The sequence below is a fragment of the Ovis canadensis genome, chromosome 26 (assembly GCF_042477335.2).
Source record: "Ovis canadensis isolate MfBH-ARS-UI-01 breed Bighorn chromosome 26, ARS-UI_OviCan_v2, whole genome shotgun sequence".
Lineage (NCBI taxonomy): Eukaryota > Metazoa > Chordata > Mammalia > Artiodactyla > Bovidae > Ovis > Ovis canadensis.
In genome coordinates this window covers 48,319,244-48,336,269 of record NC_091270.1, presented here as the reverse complement: position 1 = coordinate 48,336,269, position 17,026 = coordinate 48,319,244, and the positions used below count along the sequence as shown (strand labels likewise).

Below are 17,026 nucleotides of genomic sequence, written 5' to 3'. Positions count from 1 at the left end.
GTGTCTCTCATCTTTTTAGTGCCCAGAGGAGACCATAGTACCTCATATGCAGTGGGCACTCTGTAATGTTTAACAAGTGCAAACTACTGCACTCAGCAGTCTCAGCTCTTGGAATGACCCATGGACCTTCAATTGCACGGTGTCCAGCAGGGTCCCAACACATGTAGACACACAGGCCAAGACATTCTGATGGGACAGTTCCCCTTATTCTATCCATCTGCAACGTTGAAACCCACCTGGGTACAGAGTCTGAAGCTACTGGCTCAGTGCAAAGAGTTTTATAGTCAGGACTGCGTTTGTGTCCTGACTCCACAGCTCTTTCACTGTGAAATCGTGAGCGATTCCCTTAACCTCTCCAAATCCGTTTTTTTCATGAGAGTGAATGGCAGGTTTGTTGTAAATATTAAAAATTTAACTGTGCCATGGCATACACAAAATGACGCTTACAGAGATGCCACAAGGCAGCGGTCCCCAACCTTTTTGGCAGTAGGGACCGTTTTCATGGAAGACGATTTTTCCATGGACCAGGTTGGGGGGATGGTTTCGGGATGATTCAAGTGCGTTAGACTTACTGTACACTGTTTCTATCACTATCACGTCAGCTCTGCCTCAGATCATCCGGCATTGGATCCCGGAGGCTGGGGAACCCTGCTCCTGGGTGTGCCTGGCTTATTGTGTGTGTGTTTGGTGCTGCCTGTATTTGAAGTTGTCAAAAGTGAGAAGGATAAGTGTGACTGTGTAGTCATACTATTCCCTTTATGGACTGGGTACGAGCCTGTGCATAACTCACACAGCACACACACACACACACTCACACATCCACCTACCCAGGAGAACAAACGACACGGGGAATGTACAGCAACATCTTCCAAATGACTGTTTCCATTCTAAAATCTGGCCTCTGATTCAAACTCCAGGGGGATCATTTTATTTTATGTTTCAAAGATCGATGGAGATCCCCACTGCCCACTCAGAGGAACGGTCTCCCACTGTGGTTTGATTTTCCTTTGCCTTTCATTTCTTCCCTCGCCAGTTCCATTTTCCAAAAGCAATTGGCTGTAGGCTGAGAAAAATAAGAGTCTTTATGTAGACCTTGGTTTAACCTCACAGGATTCTCAACGCTATTTAAAATAATAATGTTTGACCCACTTAGGCATCCAAGCAGCCTCTGAAATACCGGCATCACTGTATCCTCAGTATTTTGTCAAATGAACAAAGTATTTTAATGCTTCCTTCTTTCCCTGGATGGAAAGTTCGCATTACAGTATTTTTGTGGACCCTCCACCCGCCCTCCATCACGGAGGTGAAGTCACAAGGTATCTTTTTCTGGATCTTCCATATTTACTGTCCTGATAGGAATTTCAGAATCGCATTAGACTGAGGACCACTGTCAGAGCTAACTCCGACCAGCATAGTGCATCACCCTTGAAACATTTAAAAACTCATAGACTATTTCGATTAGAAAGAGCTTAAATGTGGAGGAAAGGAAACTCTTGTGCACCCTTAGTGGGAATTAAATGGGTGCAGCCACTGTTTAAAAAAGAGTATGGCAGCTCCTCAAAAACCTAAAAATGGAACTATCGTATGATGGAGCAATTCCACTCCTGGGTATATATCCAAAGAAAATGAAAACACGAATTCAAAAAGATACATGCATCCCAATGTTTGTAGCAGCTCTATTTACTATAGTCAAGATGTGGGAACAACCTAAGTGTCCATCAACAGATGAAGAGTGGATAAAGATGTGGTGCGAGTGTGCACGCACACACACACACGCACACGCACAGGCACAGGCACACACACACACAGTGGAATACTACTCAGCTATGAAAAAGAAATAAAATCCTGCCACTTGCAACAATGTGAATGGACCTGGAGAGTATTATGCTTAGTGAAAGAAGTCAGAGAAAGAAAAATGCTCTCTATTATCACTTATATGTGGGGTCTAAAAAAATGAATGAATGTATAACAAAACAGACAGGCAGAGAACAAATTGGGACGGCAAGAGAGGGGTAATGGAGTAAGAGGTACAAACTGCTATGTATTAAAACAGATAAGGTATGAGGATATATTTTACAGCTCAGGGAAATATAGCTATTATTTGACAATAACTTTAAATGGAGTACAATCTATAAAAACATCGAATTGCTATGTTGTATACCCAAAACTAATATAATATTGTAAATCAACTGTACTTCAACTAAAAATAAATAAAATACTTCACGGTAAAAAAAAAAATGCTTAAAGATGATGAGGACCAACAGTTGCACTTCAGAAATGGGAAAAAAGAGGCTCAGAGAGATTAAGTGACTTCTCCAAGGTCGCACAGCAATAAACTTCAGAACCAGAGAAAAACCCAGGTTTTCTGGCCCCTGCTTCAGAGCTGTTTCTAACTATATGTATGATGACTACACTTTCTGGACTTACCAGGGGCCAGAGGTGCGCCTCCGCTGATCTTGGAACCGGGACGACCGAGGGGAGGCAGTTTCCTTCTTTCTCTGGGCTGCAGGTTTTTAATGTCTTCTTTGTTGGTTTGGGGCCCTGGAGACTGTGCTGAGGGGAGAGTCTTTCAGTTTCTCCCTCAAGCTACCAAAGGACACTCACACCCTGGGTCTCTGTTTTGAGTCGTACAGTCACTTCATTTCCACTCAGCTGGCAGGTTCCGTTTCTTTTCTCTTAAGAGGTTTCCTAGCACCTCTGTGATCCAAACCCACTGACAGCTTTTCCTGTCTTGGGAAGTATTAATAAAGCTGGCGATAGGCCACTGCCCCTGGGAAAAACTTGTAAAGGCACTTCATCTAGGAAGAAGCATAAACCATTTCCAGGTCTGGAAGGTGCAAGCGGGTTAAGGGAAGCCTGTTCCTTGTATTCCAAGGGGTGGTTCCCGGACCAGGGATTGAACCCAGGCCTCTGCAGTGAAAGCACCAAATCCTAACCACTAGGCCCCCAGGGAACTCTGGGGAGCCTGCTCTTTGATTTGCCGGCTTGGAGCTCTGGCTCAGCCTGCTCATCACCATGGAATGAAGGCCTCATCCATCTTCCAGCTTTCAGAAGAGGACGTGCCTGAGGGGAACTGGGGAGCCTCCCAACAGATCAGGGTTCCCGTGGGCAGGTAGCCCCAGCGAGCTCTCCCTCCAGCTGCTGCAGCCCAACTGCTGATCTGCACAATTAGCCCCTTATTGTAAATGGTCAAGTTCCCCACTGTCTGCACTGCGTAAGTAAACGCTTACTAGATCAGCATAAATGCAGTGGTAGAGAATACTATCTCATTCTCCATCTCATGGGTGTGTCTTGTCTCCCCCAACTAAATTGGGCAGGAATCTGGTCTCAGTTTTCTTCTGTGTCTCCTGGCATCCGGCATTGCGCTGGTCACGTAACAGGAATCTTGTAACCTCTGTCTGCCTTGATGATCCACCTCCTGGAAGTTTGACTGTCCAACACCAGGTCTGTATTTTCAAGCTGCCATTTCCATGCTGGTCATTAGGTACATCATTTGTCAAAACAAACTGTGCAAGTGGAATGAAGTCAATAGCACTCTTGTGTCCGCCACCCACCTTTTAAAAGTTGAAATCAACCATGTTGTGGTTTGGTTGCTAAGTTGTGTCCGACTCTTTTGTGACCCCTTGGACTGTCTTGCTAGGCTCCTCTGTCCATGGGGTTTCCCAGGTAGGAATACTGGAATGGGTTGCCATTTCCTTCTCCAGGGGATCTTCCCGTCTCAGGGATTGAACCTGAGTCTCCTGCATTGGCAGGCGGATTCTTTACCACTGAGCCACCAGGGAAACCCCCAAATGAACCATGGAGCTCCATCAATTTCCCGCAATCCCCCGACCTTGTTCCCACCCCTGAATGGCAGGGTGGCTTCGATTCTGTTTTTAGTTTGGCCGAGCCCATTGGCCCCCTCCCCGGCCTCCCTGCTCTGCTGGGTGCCTTTCCTGTCCTTGGACTCAGGGGCTGACAGCTGGTTTGGGGGGACCGGAGGAGAGGATGCGGGCATGCTGAGTGTGACAATAGGGCGGGCTTTGTCCAGGGGCCAGGGTGCGCCTCCGCTGACCTTGGAACCAGGACGACTGAGGGGAGGCAGTTTCCTTCTCTCTCTGGGCTGCAGGTTTTTAATGTCTTCTTTGTTGGTTTGGGGCCCTGGAGACTGCGCTGAGGGGAGAGACTTTCGGCTGCTCCCTCCCTCCCGGACAAAACCGGTGCATGCTTTTCCTGTTTAAACAGGGCACAGTTGTGAAGTGCCCTGACTGCACACACCGAGGCCCGGCAACGGCTGCAATAAATCAATAGGAAAATAGAAGCTGCCAGTTAGACTAAACAAGTGCATTTGCAAAGACGGCTAGCTCTCATTAATCACTCTGACAGTCCTAAAAACACATTTCCCCTTTAATGACTGTATTTGGATAATCAGTGCTTTTTCCTCCTCAGTCAGAGTTTGAGTAACAGACAGCTGGTGTTATTACGGGCCATCAGGGAGGGGGTGTGGGGTTTAGGGTCGAGGGGGAGCCGACCACTGGAGGTCTCCTCTAAGGGGCCGGGCTGCCATGTGATAATGAGGGGGAGCTTTTGTGCTGCCATTGATGGCTCCTGGGCAGCCATGTGCAAGTTCCTCCCCAAACTTTTGACACCCACCTGCATTCTGTGGACATAAAAGCCTCAGGAGGCGGGGGTGGGGTTTTGGCGGGGAGGGGTTGGCAGGTTTCACCTGGCTTGGGGAGGAGGCAGCCAGCCGAGGAGCTGGGTCCATGTGATCTGGCTTTGTTTCCGTGAGGTGACTTTGGCTTTCAGGAGGAAAGTTTGAAACCTGGGACATTCCTCTTTATAAATGATGTAACACATTAATGCACAGCGCATTATGAAAATGGTAATTCAAACCCATAGTGCTCCAAATTAAACCATACATTATCGGATGCACTCAACCATCTATTTCGCAAAAAGACAGGATGAATGAAATCAAGTCAAACAGAAAACTGGAGTGCCGCTTCCCCTGCAGAATGATTAATACAGGACAGAGTCGCGGCATTATTGGAAGACAGATTCCACGGAAACCCAGACATCCATCAGGAAGGGGTTAGTTCATGTACTGAGACACATCCCAAGATGCTGGAGAGGCCAGGGCAGCTAGGACTGCAAAGGATGGAGGCCCCTGCACCCCACACCTCCCCCGTGGGCTGCAAATTCTGAGGATGGGTTTGAGGGGTGACTGGGAAGTTAAAAACAACCCCTTGCAATTCTGTTGAGCAATATCTGAGGGTGAGTGAGGTCTCCCCCCCTTCTCTTCCTCTCCCTGCTGTCCATGAGGCCACAAAAATAACCAGGCAGGAGGTGTGAAATTATGACCCCGAGCCAGGAACGTCCAGTGTCTAAAGGCCCAGCTGTGTGGCTGTCACCCTTCCCAGTGCCTTGGGAACACAGGCCCCCGGTTCTGGCGCCTGGAAGAGATTAGGAGAAGGGGTGGGAGGAGGGCTAGGGAGAGGAAGAGGAGGTGGAGTGATGGAAGGTGGAGGTGATGCTGGAGCACAGAGTTGCTGGATGAATTAATTATGCAAATGAGCAGCTGGTGGGCAGCATTATGGCTCTGAAAACAGCAACTTTGTTTCTGTAGCTCCTGCAAGCAACACACTCCCCCCGCCCCACCACCCCCAGCCCCAGTGAATGAAAACAGCCACATGTCTTGGGACCCTCACCCTTTTATGGTGGGGAGGGCTGACGTGGGAGGGTGAAACCTGGGCCACTCCAGGCTACAATGCCTGCTTGCCCTTATGAGTCACAGTGGGAGCTGGCACCAGCCTTTTCCAATCAGGCCAAAGGCATCCTTCCTGGTCTGCAAAAGCCGATGATACATTTTCTGGGGGAAATCTCCTCTGAGGAGGTCTAATGTGCATTCTCACACCTTTCGTGTAAGCCAAGTACCTGGAGAGAACTTTCACTATATGGGGAGATACCAAGTCTCTTCCTTTCTCCTGTTCCAACAAGGGGAGCCTGTGGTCCTTAGGAAGGTCTGAAGACCATAGTGTTAGTTGCTCAGCTGTGTCCAACTCTTTGCGACCCTATAGACTGTAGCCCATCAGGTTCCTCTGTCCATGGATTTCTCCAGGCAAGAACACTGGAGTGGGTTGCCATTTCCTTCTCCAGGGGAATCTTCGCCACCCAGTGATCAAACCCAGGTCTCTTGCATTGTAGGCAGATTCTTTACCACCTGAGACACCAGGGAAGCCCCTGACCATAGTTTAAGAGAAAAGTTTAACTCCCCCTGCAGAGGGAGCAATTTCCAGCAGTTTTAGCAGGCATTAGAAACAAACATACAAACAAAGGTACCTGAAAGAAAAAGGGAGATGTGAGAGGAAGGGAAGTTTAACCAAGAGCAAACAAAACAACAGAGATAAAAAAATAAAGCAAGTCACTACAGTTCAGTTCTTTTCAAGCTTCGGGCCAATTTGAACTCTGAGAAGTCTGGTAAGGATGGTCCCTCAGGAAGACTCTGAGCTGCCCTCAGGGGCGACTTCTTCAGGGCCTCCAGCCTCTCCCGTACCCTGTTTATCACTGTGGGCGAGGATGCCAGCAGACCAGGTTCCTTCCCTGGGGACACATATAGGATCTTACTCCAGGAGTACTATTTTCTGCAGATGACAGGTTCTCTTGACTAGGGAAGGAATTTTGCCTGGAAACAAAGCTGTAGGGGCAACCCCTCAAGTCCCAACCCCCATGAAACATCTTACGCTGAAGTTCTGTCAAATACCGACTGATTGACGCCGGATGAGGCCAAGACCCACCCTGTGATTCTCTAAAGGAGTTTGGGGCCATTTGTGGGATGAATCAGCGCCAGCAGAGAGAGACCCCCTTGACCTCTGGGTCTCCGGACGTTTCTAAAGCACACAGTTTGTGGAGCAGGAATTGCCCTAAAGTCGCATTCCTCACCGAGAACGTCAAGCAAAACAACACGAATGGCAACAGCAGCAGCTCCCAAAGCTGCGAGGCGCCTGACGCAGAGGAGCGCGGCTCGGAGGGGACGAGGGGGGCATTTTTCAGCGCGCCCAACAGGTGGCTCCACGCCTTAGCGCAGGAGGCCGAGCATCCGAGCGCCGTGGCCCGCGGTAACCCGAGAGGTGGGTGCCGGGCGTCCTGCATCGGGAACTTGAGAGGGGCCAGCCGCAAGGGGCGCCCCCTGCCCCGGGGAGGGTGGGGTGCGAACGAGAAAGCACCAAGGAAGACGCGCAGGCCCCGGGGCCCCCATGGTCCCCCCCTTCGGACCCCGGAGATTCCCAGCACAGTAGAGGGGTGCTCCGGCCCTTTCCTCATCATCCTGAAAAACAGCATCCCCGCTGTCGCCTGCTCAAGGATACAGAAGCCAGTATCTATCGTGCCGGCTCAAGAAGACGGGGAAACCGAGGGTGGCTCCTACATGCCAAGTCATTGCCGCGCCTTCTCCGCAAAACGCAAACTGGGGGCCCACTATCCAGCGCTAGACTTAGGGAGTCCCCAAGCCGTGAGAAGCGCCCTTCGCGGCAGGTGCGTATACCCCTGGACTTTAAGGTGCATGTAAGGCACTGCCAGGGAGAGGATATCCTCATTTTTTGAGTGCGAAGCGCGGAAGGCGAGTTTGCGGCGGGCGCCAGTCGTTCGCCTTTCTGCCACCAGGTGGCGCCAGAGGCACGTCGTCTTCGCCTGCTCGCGGGTCCCAGGAACGGTGCAGCCCAGAGTCTCTGAGCCCCGGATCTTGGGTCCCTTCTCCGCCCCTTGGGTCTCGAATCTAGACCCTCATCTAGAGGAAAAGTCCTCATGCACACACTGTCCCCGCCCCCTTCCCAGGTGATGTCAAGGCCTTTGAAGTGAGCTTGGGAGCTAAATAACCGAGTTGGGGGGGGGGGGGAAGCGGGGGGCATTTTAGTATTTGTAACGCGCTGGCAGTTTGGTTTTCTCCCCCCTCCCGCATTCCCCTTCCTCCCCCTTTCTTGAGAAAACGCATTAAACTCGTTCTTGAACGGAAATCCGAGAAGGAAACCATAAGGTGTTTTCAATGAGAATAAAAGAAGGGCATCTGCTTAGGTGTCTGGAAGTGGGCCGTTGGGTGAGGCAAGACAGAAACACACCACGGTGTGAATATAGCCAAGTACTCCATTTATTAACAAAATAAGTCTTACCAAGGGAGAGCTCTATTCATCTCAAATGGGCCCCGCAGCCCCCTGCATCAGGCCCAGAGGATGGGTGGGAGGGAGGGGGTCGGGAGAAGACCCTGGGCCGAGTCTTCAATCCCAGTAACTGAGGGAGCCCACGGCCAACTCTGGGGACTCTTGGGTCAGGCCTGGGAAGGGGTGACGGGCTCTGCTGTGATCCGCGTGCTCCCTGACTCCCCTCCCACACCCCCCAAAGGTGCTAAAAGGGTTGTACTGCCAGCTGATACTGCCACTGGTCTGCTTTGGAAGGATCTAGCAAGAATCACCAACCCAGCCCCCATCGCCAGGACAGGGACCCCTGCCCCAATTATCAGAGAAAAACAATGACTATAATAGCACTTTGCAAACTATAAACAGCAAAGTTTCATGCCAGCAGGGCCTTCTAGGACTTTTACTTGAATGAGATGAGCCCTGCCAGCCCCCTCACCAGCAGGTGGTGTGACCACCACCGAGTGGTTGGGGCCTTTCAGAGTCTGGAAAGGGGAAAGGCTATTGGAAGACTCTCCAGCCACTGACTCGTGCTCAGAGCAAGATAGGGGAGCAAGGCTCTAATCTGGGGGACCAGGGAGCAGACCAAGGAGCCCAGAGGGGAGAGAGTGGCAAGGGAGTGGTCACAGGGCAGAGTCCCCGGTCCACAGAGCTCAAGACCTTCAGCCCCCAAGGTCGCTCCCAACACCTCCGAATGCGTTACAAAAAAATACCTCCTCTCTGTTACTTGTACAAAGAAAAAAAAAAATCCAACAAACCAGAACCTCGAATGGACAGAAACAAGAAGGAATGAAGGGCAGAGGGGCGGGGCGGGGAGGAGGAAACGTAGTTTGAACGTTAGGAAGCATGCAAGCAAGTCCCCCTGGAGGGAAAACAAAAAGAAGCTCCCACGCTGCCCCCTCCTCCAGATAAAACCAAACCAATCCAAAAAAAAAAAAAAAAGGCAAACTTACATCTAAGAAGAAATAAAACAGAAAAGAAAGGCGGGGGGGGGGGGCGGGGGCATGTAGTTACTGGTGTGATTAATATTATTATTCGGGGAGGGAAGGGGCGAACAGACTCTTTGCATACCATTGACTCTTGTGGGTCGTTAATGCACTTATATTCCCAGCTTGTAAGCTAACATTATAGTAAATAAATACACAGTCCGGTGGGGAGGGGAGGGATCTGGGCGGTGGGAGGGGGGGTTCCGGCGGCGGGGGCAGGCGGCGGCGGGGGGCTGCAGCGGCGGCGGGTGGGGCAGGAGGGCGCGGGGAGGAGGCAGGGCTGTGGTTACTGGTACCCGAGTGCCGAGGCGGAGGCCAGTCTCTGTCCGTACAGCGCGTACGGTGAGTAGTAGGGTCCAGCTGTGGGCAGCGACGGCACGGCCAGGCCCCCGGCTGTGGACAAGTGGCTCTTGCCGTACGGGTGGTACCGGCTTAGCCCCAAAGTGTGTGGACTCCTCAAGGACAGCGACCCCGGGCTGCCGGGGGCGGCGGGCGGGGGCAGGTGCAGGTGGCAGGAGGCAGCGGCCGCAGCGGCTGCGGCGGCGCTGCCCAGGCCCGAGGCCCCCGGGTAGGCGGCCAGAAGTTTCTCGGCGCCGGGCAGGGCCGTGTGAGTCCGCAGGTGGCTGAGCAGCTCCTCCGAGGTGGCGAAGCGCTTGTCGCACGGCCCACTGGCCGCCACCCAGTTGCAGCTGTGCGGCAGCGGTTCGTTCTGCAGCATGAAGCCGTAGGTGTAGAGCGGGTGGCCGGGGAGAGCCGCCTGGGCGGCGCTGGACGAGAGCGCGGCCGGCTGCAACGGGTGCCCCGGGTACACTAGCGGGTAGCCCCCCGCCTTCAGGCCGGGCCCGGCCGGGTCGTGCGCGCTGCACGTGGAGCAGCCCGAGCCGCCGAGGTGCGAGGCGCCGTGGTAACCTCCCAGGCAGTACGGGTCTCGGCATAATCCCTGCAGGAAGGACGGCGGGGAGGCCCCGGTGAGCGGGCTGGAGCTGGGGGGCTTGCCCGGCGGCAAGCCCAGGCCCCCCGACAGCTGGCCTCCCACGAGGCCAGACTTGCTGGGATCCAGGCCAGGCACGAACTGAGACGGGTAGCCGGCGTAGGCACCCACGATGGAGCCGTGGTAGCCGATGCTGGAGGGAGGCAGGGGGAACACCGAGTGGCCCGGCTTGTAGGGCGACACCGGTGCCACGTGGCCGGCCCCCACCAGCGCGGAGGGCGGCTCCGACTTGCGCCCGGAGGCCCCGGGCTCGCCGCCGCCGCCACCGCCGTGCGGGCCGGGGTCCCCGCTGCTGCCACGGCTCACGGCCGCCGGCTCCGGGCTGGGCTTGGACTCCTGGTCTTTCTTGTCCAGCTCCCCGCTGGCCCCGGTCTTGCAGTCAGAGTGGTGCGGGGAGCCGCCCCGGGAACCGCCAGGGGAGGACGAGGACGACGGCGCGGAGACCGGCGCTCCATGCGGGGGGAAGGGCGTGCAGGCGGCGCTGGGCACCCTGAAGCCCGCCTTGTCTCCCGGGGACAAGGAGGAGGAGCTGGAGGAGCTGGAGGACACAGAGGAGGAGCCGCTGTCCTTGCGGGAGTCGCCGCCCCCGGAACCCTTGGAATAGGGCTTGAAGCTGGACTTGTCTTCGGCCGGGGAGTCCCCCAGCTGCTTGAGTGCCGCAGAGGCCGAGGCGGCGCCCGAGGCCGAGCGGCCGGGGTCCTTCTCCGCTCCCAGCCCGTTGGCCGCCGCTACCGAGTTGAGCTTGGACGAGGGCGGCGGGTCCGGCTTGCCGATCTGCGAGCAAGTCTGGGCCAGCAACGCCAAAGGACTCTTCTTGGCGTCCAGCTGTGGGAGACAGCGGCAAGGGGAGGGAGAAGGGGATGAGACCAGGGACCCACGGAGCGGCCGGGGGGAGGGGGTTTACCTGGGGGGCAGGGTGGGTGAGATGGGAAAGGAGGGCCTCGGGGAGACCCGCTGCGAGCGCGGGGGCTGAGCGCAACTGCGCTTACACTGCGCGTTGGTAGTGGTGGGATCCTTCGCTGCCCCGGGTCCCGGAGGGCGCCGCAGGCCCTGGGGAACGGGCCGTGGAAGGCGTCCACCGAAGACCATCCCGGGGGAAGGTGACTTCTCTGGAGTCGGGGCTGGGGGAGGGGCCGTGACTCGCCCCCTGCTCTCTCATCTCCTCCTCCTCTCTAGGCCTGGGTTAAAAACTTATGCCTTCAGTTTGGGGAACTTCGCTTGGAACGGGTTTCTGGCGGTGTCGCCGCGGGGTGGGAGCAGGGGAGAAGCTGGATCTTGAGCCTGGGCGGCCGCAGGCGCTCTCTTCGGAGCCCCCTTCCCTCCCGGGGAGGGCCCCCAGGGGAGCGGGAGAAAGAAGGAGCCGGGGTCGGGAGTGCCCGGGCGTCGTGCGCTCCAACCGGATGGGGCAGAAGCGGAGTGGGACGGGGAGGGAGGGGGGCGATCGGGCTTCAAAGAGAACAAACCTGGGTGGAGAGGTGGGGGTGGGGTGGGGGTGGGGCCGAAAAAAGCCCAGGAGACAGACTCTATGGCCTGGGGACTGGGTGCCGAGGAAAAGTAAAGGGCCCAGTGGACACTCCAAGAGCAAATCCAATCCGAGAGAGGAAACGCGAAGCTCCGAAGGGCGAGCGTGGAAGGGGAACCTTTTCCCCCGGGGAGAAGCCCGGAGGAGAGAACCCAGTGGGCTCCGATCCCTCTGTATCTCCGTCCCTCCTCTCACTCCGTCGGCCACTGGGGCCGGACCCGAGCGTCGCACCGAGCCGCGGGGCACAGGGAGCCGGGCAGTGGTGGGCGGAATGGGGCGGGCGCTCGGCGGGCAGCGACCAGGGGACTGACCTCGATGGGGCTCACGGGCGTGGAGGACAGCGGCTGCAGGTACTCCGGGTGCAGGAGGTGGCCGGTGTGAGCGCTCAGCATCTTCAGGACCCGGATGGGGAGCCGGTTCGCCTGGCGCAAGGGGTCCGCCGGGGGCAAGAGGGACACCGCCGCCGGCCTCTTCCCGCCGCCGCCGCTGCCGCTGCCGCTGCTCTCGGGTGTCCTTGGGTTAGATCCAGCGGGCGAATCGCTCATTTGGAGGAGGCAGCGCCGCTGGGGGGGCGGGGAGGGCGGGGGCGCACCGGGGAGGCGAGCTCCCGGGGCGGGTGGGCTCGCTCCGCAGCTCCGAGTGCGCTGCAGCGGTCGCCGCGTCTCCACCCCTCCTCCGCCGCCGCCGCCGCCGCCGCCGCCGCTGGCCCCGGCGAGCAACACAAAAACCTTCGCCTTCCGCGAGCCGCACGTCAAATAGCCGCGATCGGCAGCCACACTTCAAAGGGATCGCCGCGCCCGCCCAATCGCCGATCTCGCCGGGACCCCGGGGCGGGGAGAGCGCCCGGCGCAGCCGGTGGGCGGGGAGAACCTTAAAGGGGCCGCGCCCGCTAGCCGCCGCGCCGCGGCCTGGCCCCACCGCCGGCCTCCTCCCCTGCCCCCAACCGGGCCGGCCTGGGCCCCGGGGTCCCGGCGAGATCAGGGCTTCCCCGGGGACCCTGGGCTCTGCGCCCTGCCCTCCGCGGGCTTTCCTGTCGCTCTGCGCTCTCTCCCTTCGCACGGCTGGGGTGGGGTGGGGTGGTGCTTGTCGGGGAAGAGGGACAGGTCACCCGCAGTCCGTGTGTCTCTGGGGTGGGGTGAATTGGGTGGGCTGGGGGATGGGGTAGGAGCCCCTGGCGGCCGGCTCCGGGACTGCCAAGTCCCAGCCGCTCCCGGAGGCCGCCTGGGGGCGGGCCGCTCTTCCAGAACCCCAGCTCGGCTCGGGTTTTCAGCTCTTTCCCCCCCAATTGGCTTCCTCCCGGGTGTGCTCACTAGGAAGCGCCCGAACCTCGGAGGCAGCCACGGTTCTTGCGACGCGGCGAAAACCGCTCCAGCAACTTTGAGCCAGCCCTGTCCGCAACCTGCAAGTTTGAGGACTCCCCTTCCGGGGTGAGATGGTCTCGATAAGGCGCGGTCACCGCTTGTGGTGCACGCCGCCGGGACGCGCCTGGCGCCCGGTGCCTGCGCACCGATTTATAGGTTCGATGCTTGGGTGTGTTCCGGGTTTCTTACGGCGTGCTGCTTAAGGGCACACAATTCTCTCATGGCACCGCGCCTGACTGCTGTTTCAGGGGTAGCGGGTGGGTAGGGACGTGGAGGGGTTTGCATCCTAGAAGAGGCGGGTCTCTGTAAACACTGCACGTCGATGTAAGCGCCAAAGATGCGGCCCCTCCACGCCCCGCCCCCTTTTCTTCTCGAGGGGGAAGATGCCCTAGGTTTTCCCAAGGGAATTTCGGAGTTAAAAACTTTTAAATGAAAATAATAGTATCCCCCTGTCTCCTTCCTCCCGTGCCTTTCAGATAAAGTATGCATTGCCAGCTTCGCACCCGACAGAGATTTCACATAGTCCCTGTCCTGGCGTTAGAGTTCCCCGTCCGCTGATCAGAGGGTGAAGTTGGCCCTTTGTACGCAGGCCTTGGGGAGAACCCTTTCCCGGTTCTCTCGGCGGCCAGTGGAGGCGCGCTGGTGTCACTGCCCTGCTCTGAGCACCCCTCTCCCAGCCCGCATCTGTCACTCGGATTGTCGGGCCTGTCACTCGGGGCATATTGTTCCCCGACTGCCGGTCCCTGACTCTGCTGCTCATTGATCAACGCCTTGAGATCCCCAGAAGGGCAGAGACGATTTCAAAGGCGTTCTTCCAACAGAAACGAGTATCACAGAAATAACAAATGGCAGTCTTTACGATGCTCAGTAGAGAAGGCACCAGGCACCACTCCCAGGCCACGTCAATCAAACACTAAACTGAGTGTACTCCTTGGATCGGTCTGGTTTTTGGACAGGATGTCTAGACCTCTAAGAAATTACACAGGCGTTCCCTACCCCGATTTTAATCCTGATAAAACTAGGTTACAATGAATGCCAAGGGATGTCCTGATTGGGTGATGTATTCCATACCGCAGCAAGGGGGGTACAAGAAGGAGGGGGGAGACCCCATTTATTTTATTGTGGTGGTCCCTATCCCCTACCCACTCCTCCTTCTCCTACCAGCCTCTGAGCACTCTGACATCCTTGCCACTGCCAGTGTCAAGTTTAAATGACCACTGCAAGGCTGCTTCAATCTACCAGGTGATTTGGCCTTTGGGAGACTTCTCTGCAGAGAGAGAGTGCAGAACCTTCCAGAATGAAGATGGTGGGCCTTGGAACGCCACTTTGGAGGAGGAGGAAGATCTGGCAAGAGGGGAACCCTAGGAGACAGGAAAAGATGAAAGACCCCTTCTTGATGATCACAACCGGCCCAGCTGTGAACACCAGCCAAGGGCTCCTGCTCCGACCCATGCAGATGTGTGTTCTGAATGATTAATGGGGAATCAGTTAGGAGCAAAGAGGAGGGGAGAGAGAGACAAAGGCATGTAGGAATTTGGAAGGAATAGGGGGGCAGGAGGCAACAGAAAGAGGGGAGAAGAATGCAAGGTGATAAAATATTTACTGTCTACTTGGGGAGGAAAGGCGAAGAAGAAGGTAAGGAATGAATGAAAGTGGGGGCGGGGAGAGGAGGAGGTGAGGAGGAGGTGACCAGGCTTGGGGTGAAGGGTGGGGAGTTTGCCCAGGGAATCACATATTGTCTTCAAAAAACCCTGCTCCCGTAGTTCACAGTCATCACTAGGAACTGGGGGTGCCAGATGGCACTTTGGTGGAGACCAGCCCTATTTCCCCTCTCCTGGAAAATGCTAGCAAGGGATTAGGGCCATGCTTCCCTTTGGGATGCTGATGAGCCAAGTGGGGCCCCTTTGGCTGGATCCATCCAATCACCTTAGTTGGGAAAATGAAAAATCATACTCAGCCAGGCCAGAGGCCTAATTAAAAGATTGTTGTTTAGTTACTAAGTCGTGTCTGACTCTTTGTGACTCCATGGACTGTAGCCCACCAGGCTCCTCTGTCCATGGAATTCTCCAGGCAAGAATTCTTGAGTGGGTTGCCATGCCCTTCTCCAGGGGATCTTCCCAACCCAGGGATTGAACTTGCATCTCCTGCATTGCAGGTGGATTCTTTACCACTGGATGCTAGAGGATTATTACAATCGGTAATTGATATTCATTTAGCTGAAATGCTAACCTCTACAGAGTCCTAAATGGGGTCCTAGTAGCCTATTGCAAGGGCCATTTTCAACGGAATGACTTGTCACCTGGGAGAGAAAAAGGTTAAAAGAAGTTTTCAGTTGGGCTGTGTTTATTGATAGGGTGTGGCTGAAAAGGCCATATGAGACACTGTCTTGCTCAGGGCCCAAGTGCTTCCCTTGCAGAAAAGTGGCTCTTGCGTGGCTAAGAGGCCCTTCCCAGATTGCCCTTCGAGGGAGGGCACCATGACAGTAGGGCAGGGTGGGGCTGCTTGAGCATACCCCTGCCAACGTGGTGAAGAGTCACATTCTGTGCTTCAGGCTCTCGATAAGCTTCGGGTACCTTTGTCATTCCCATGTATAGCATGGAGAGGTGAGTCACTCACCCAAAGGTCCGTGACCAGTGGGTGACAAAGTCCTCTCATGGAGGTAGGTCTCTGGGAACTAGGCCTCTGCATCACAATCCTGCAGTGGTCCCGGGCAAGGAAACCCCACTGAGCGTTGAGTTCCTCAGTTGTAAAGCCTAAGAGTGTGGGACTTTCCTGGTGGACCAGTGGCTGAGACTCCATGCTTCTAAGGATAGGGGACCCAGGTTCAATCCCGGGTCAGGGAACTAGAACCCGCATGCCACAACTTAATAAAAAAAGATCACCCATTACGCCGCTAAAGATCCCACATGCCACAACTAAGACTAGATGTAGCCAAATAAAAAAATAGAAATATTTAAAACTAAGCAAAAAAAAAAAAAAAAAAGCCTAGCAGTGACCGCCTCAGGGTTAGCAGGCCAAACCAGACAATGCATATCACACATCTAGTGCTTGGCACAAGGGAAGTCCCGAGTCAGTGATAGCTGTGACCAGTAGCGTCCTCAGCATCTGTGGGGTGATTGCTTAGAACAGTCGCCCCAGGCCTGGAGGATCCGAGGCTAGGGCCCAGCCCCCTACCCAAGTGAGGGTACCCCTTCCCCGGTCTCCACTCAAACAAGTCTTTGAAAAAAAAAAAACAAACCTCTAGAAGCCATCACGAAAATCCTTTAGGAAATTCTGAATATTTATAGATATTTTTTTTTCAAGATTTCAATTTACATAAAACTCGATACCCAGGAAAAAAAACCCTGCCTGAGTCAGGCTGGGAGGAGCGGTGGGAGGTGCGTTGTGTACCGTTAATGCGGAGTTTTCCATCGTCGTGGGGCCGAATTGCCTGAATGATGGGTTCTCTCTACATGACACTCAAGCCCTAATGGCAACAACAGGAAATAATATCGCACTGGGTAACTATTTACATTTTTGGTTTTTTTTTTTTACAAGCTGTAAGAACTCTGAAAAGTCTGCCTCATAGAGGACTTGGTTTTCCTCCCTGGCGCTTAATATCTTTCAGCGGCTGGCAATTACTGCCTTGGCCAGGAGCCCTGATTCAGCACTACCTGCGTCTGCCTAGCTTCAGACACAGCCCCGGGCACCGGGAGGCCAGAGGAGCCCGGGGCACTGTAAGAGCAAGCGGGCAAAGCTAGAAGGACCGGCCTTGCTGGGGAGCCCACTTTGGTGGCCCTTCTCCGTTCTCACAGCTCCAATTCTGTTCTGTTATTACACTCATCACCCGGCACCTGCCAGTATTTATTGACTTGTCCATCCTCCTGCTGGACTGCGGATGCTTCCCTATAGCTCTCATCCTCTTTGTTTACTGTTGCCTAGAGGGATGCTTAACCATCGTGGTCACGGCAGCTAACACAAGAGCCAAGCATGTGTAAGCGCTTTGCACGATTTCTCTTTAGTCC

At 55.3% G+C, this 17,026-nt stretch overlaps 1 protein-coding gene and 1 long non-coding RNA gene across 2 annotated transcripts; one reads left to right on the top strand and one right to left on the bottom strand.

The window, feature by feature from the left end:
* Positions 1-8,097: 8,097 nt before the first annotated feature.
* Positions 8,098-12,436, bottom strand: ZNF703 (zinc finger protein 703). The gene is made up of 2 exons (XM_069572678.2): positions 11,973-12,436; positions 8,098-10,964 (listed from the first exon to the last, which is right to left on the bottom strand). The coding sequence occupies exons 1-2, from the start codon at positions 12,204-12,206 to the stop codon at positions 9,435-9,437; spliced, it is 1,764 nt and encodes a 587-aa protein (XP_069428779.2). The 5' UTR covers positions 12,207-12,436; the 3' UTR covers positions 8,098-9,434.
* A 160-nt stretch (positions 12,437-12,596) lies between these two features.
* Positions 12,597-15,018, top strand: LOC138430823 (uncharacterized). The gene is made up of 2 exons (XR_011253394.1): positions 12,597-13,088; positions 14,187-15,018. It is a non-coding gene; the product is annotated as an uncharacterized lncRNA (long non-coding RNA).
* Positions 15,019-17,026: the final 2,008 nt, after the last annotated feature.

Coding starts and splice junctions, on each gene's coding strand:
- ZNF703 (XM_069572678.2), bottom strand. CDS start 12,206: ATGAGCGATTCGCCCGCTGGATCTAACCCAAGGACACCCGAGAGCAGC. Junction 10,965..11,972: donor CGCCCGTGAGCCCCATCGAG/GTCAGTCCCCTG, acceptor TGTCTCCCACAG/CTGGACGCCAAGAAGAGTCC.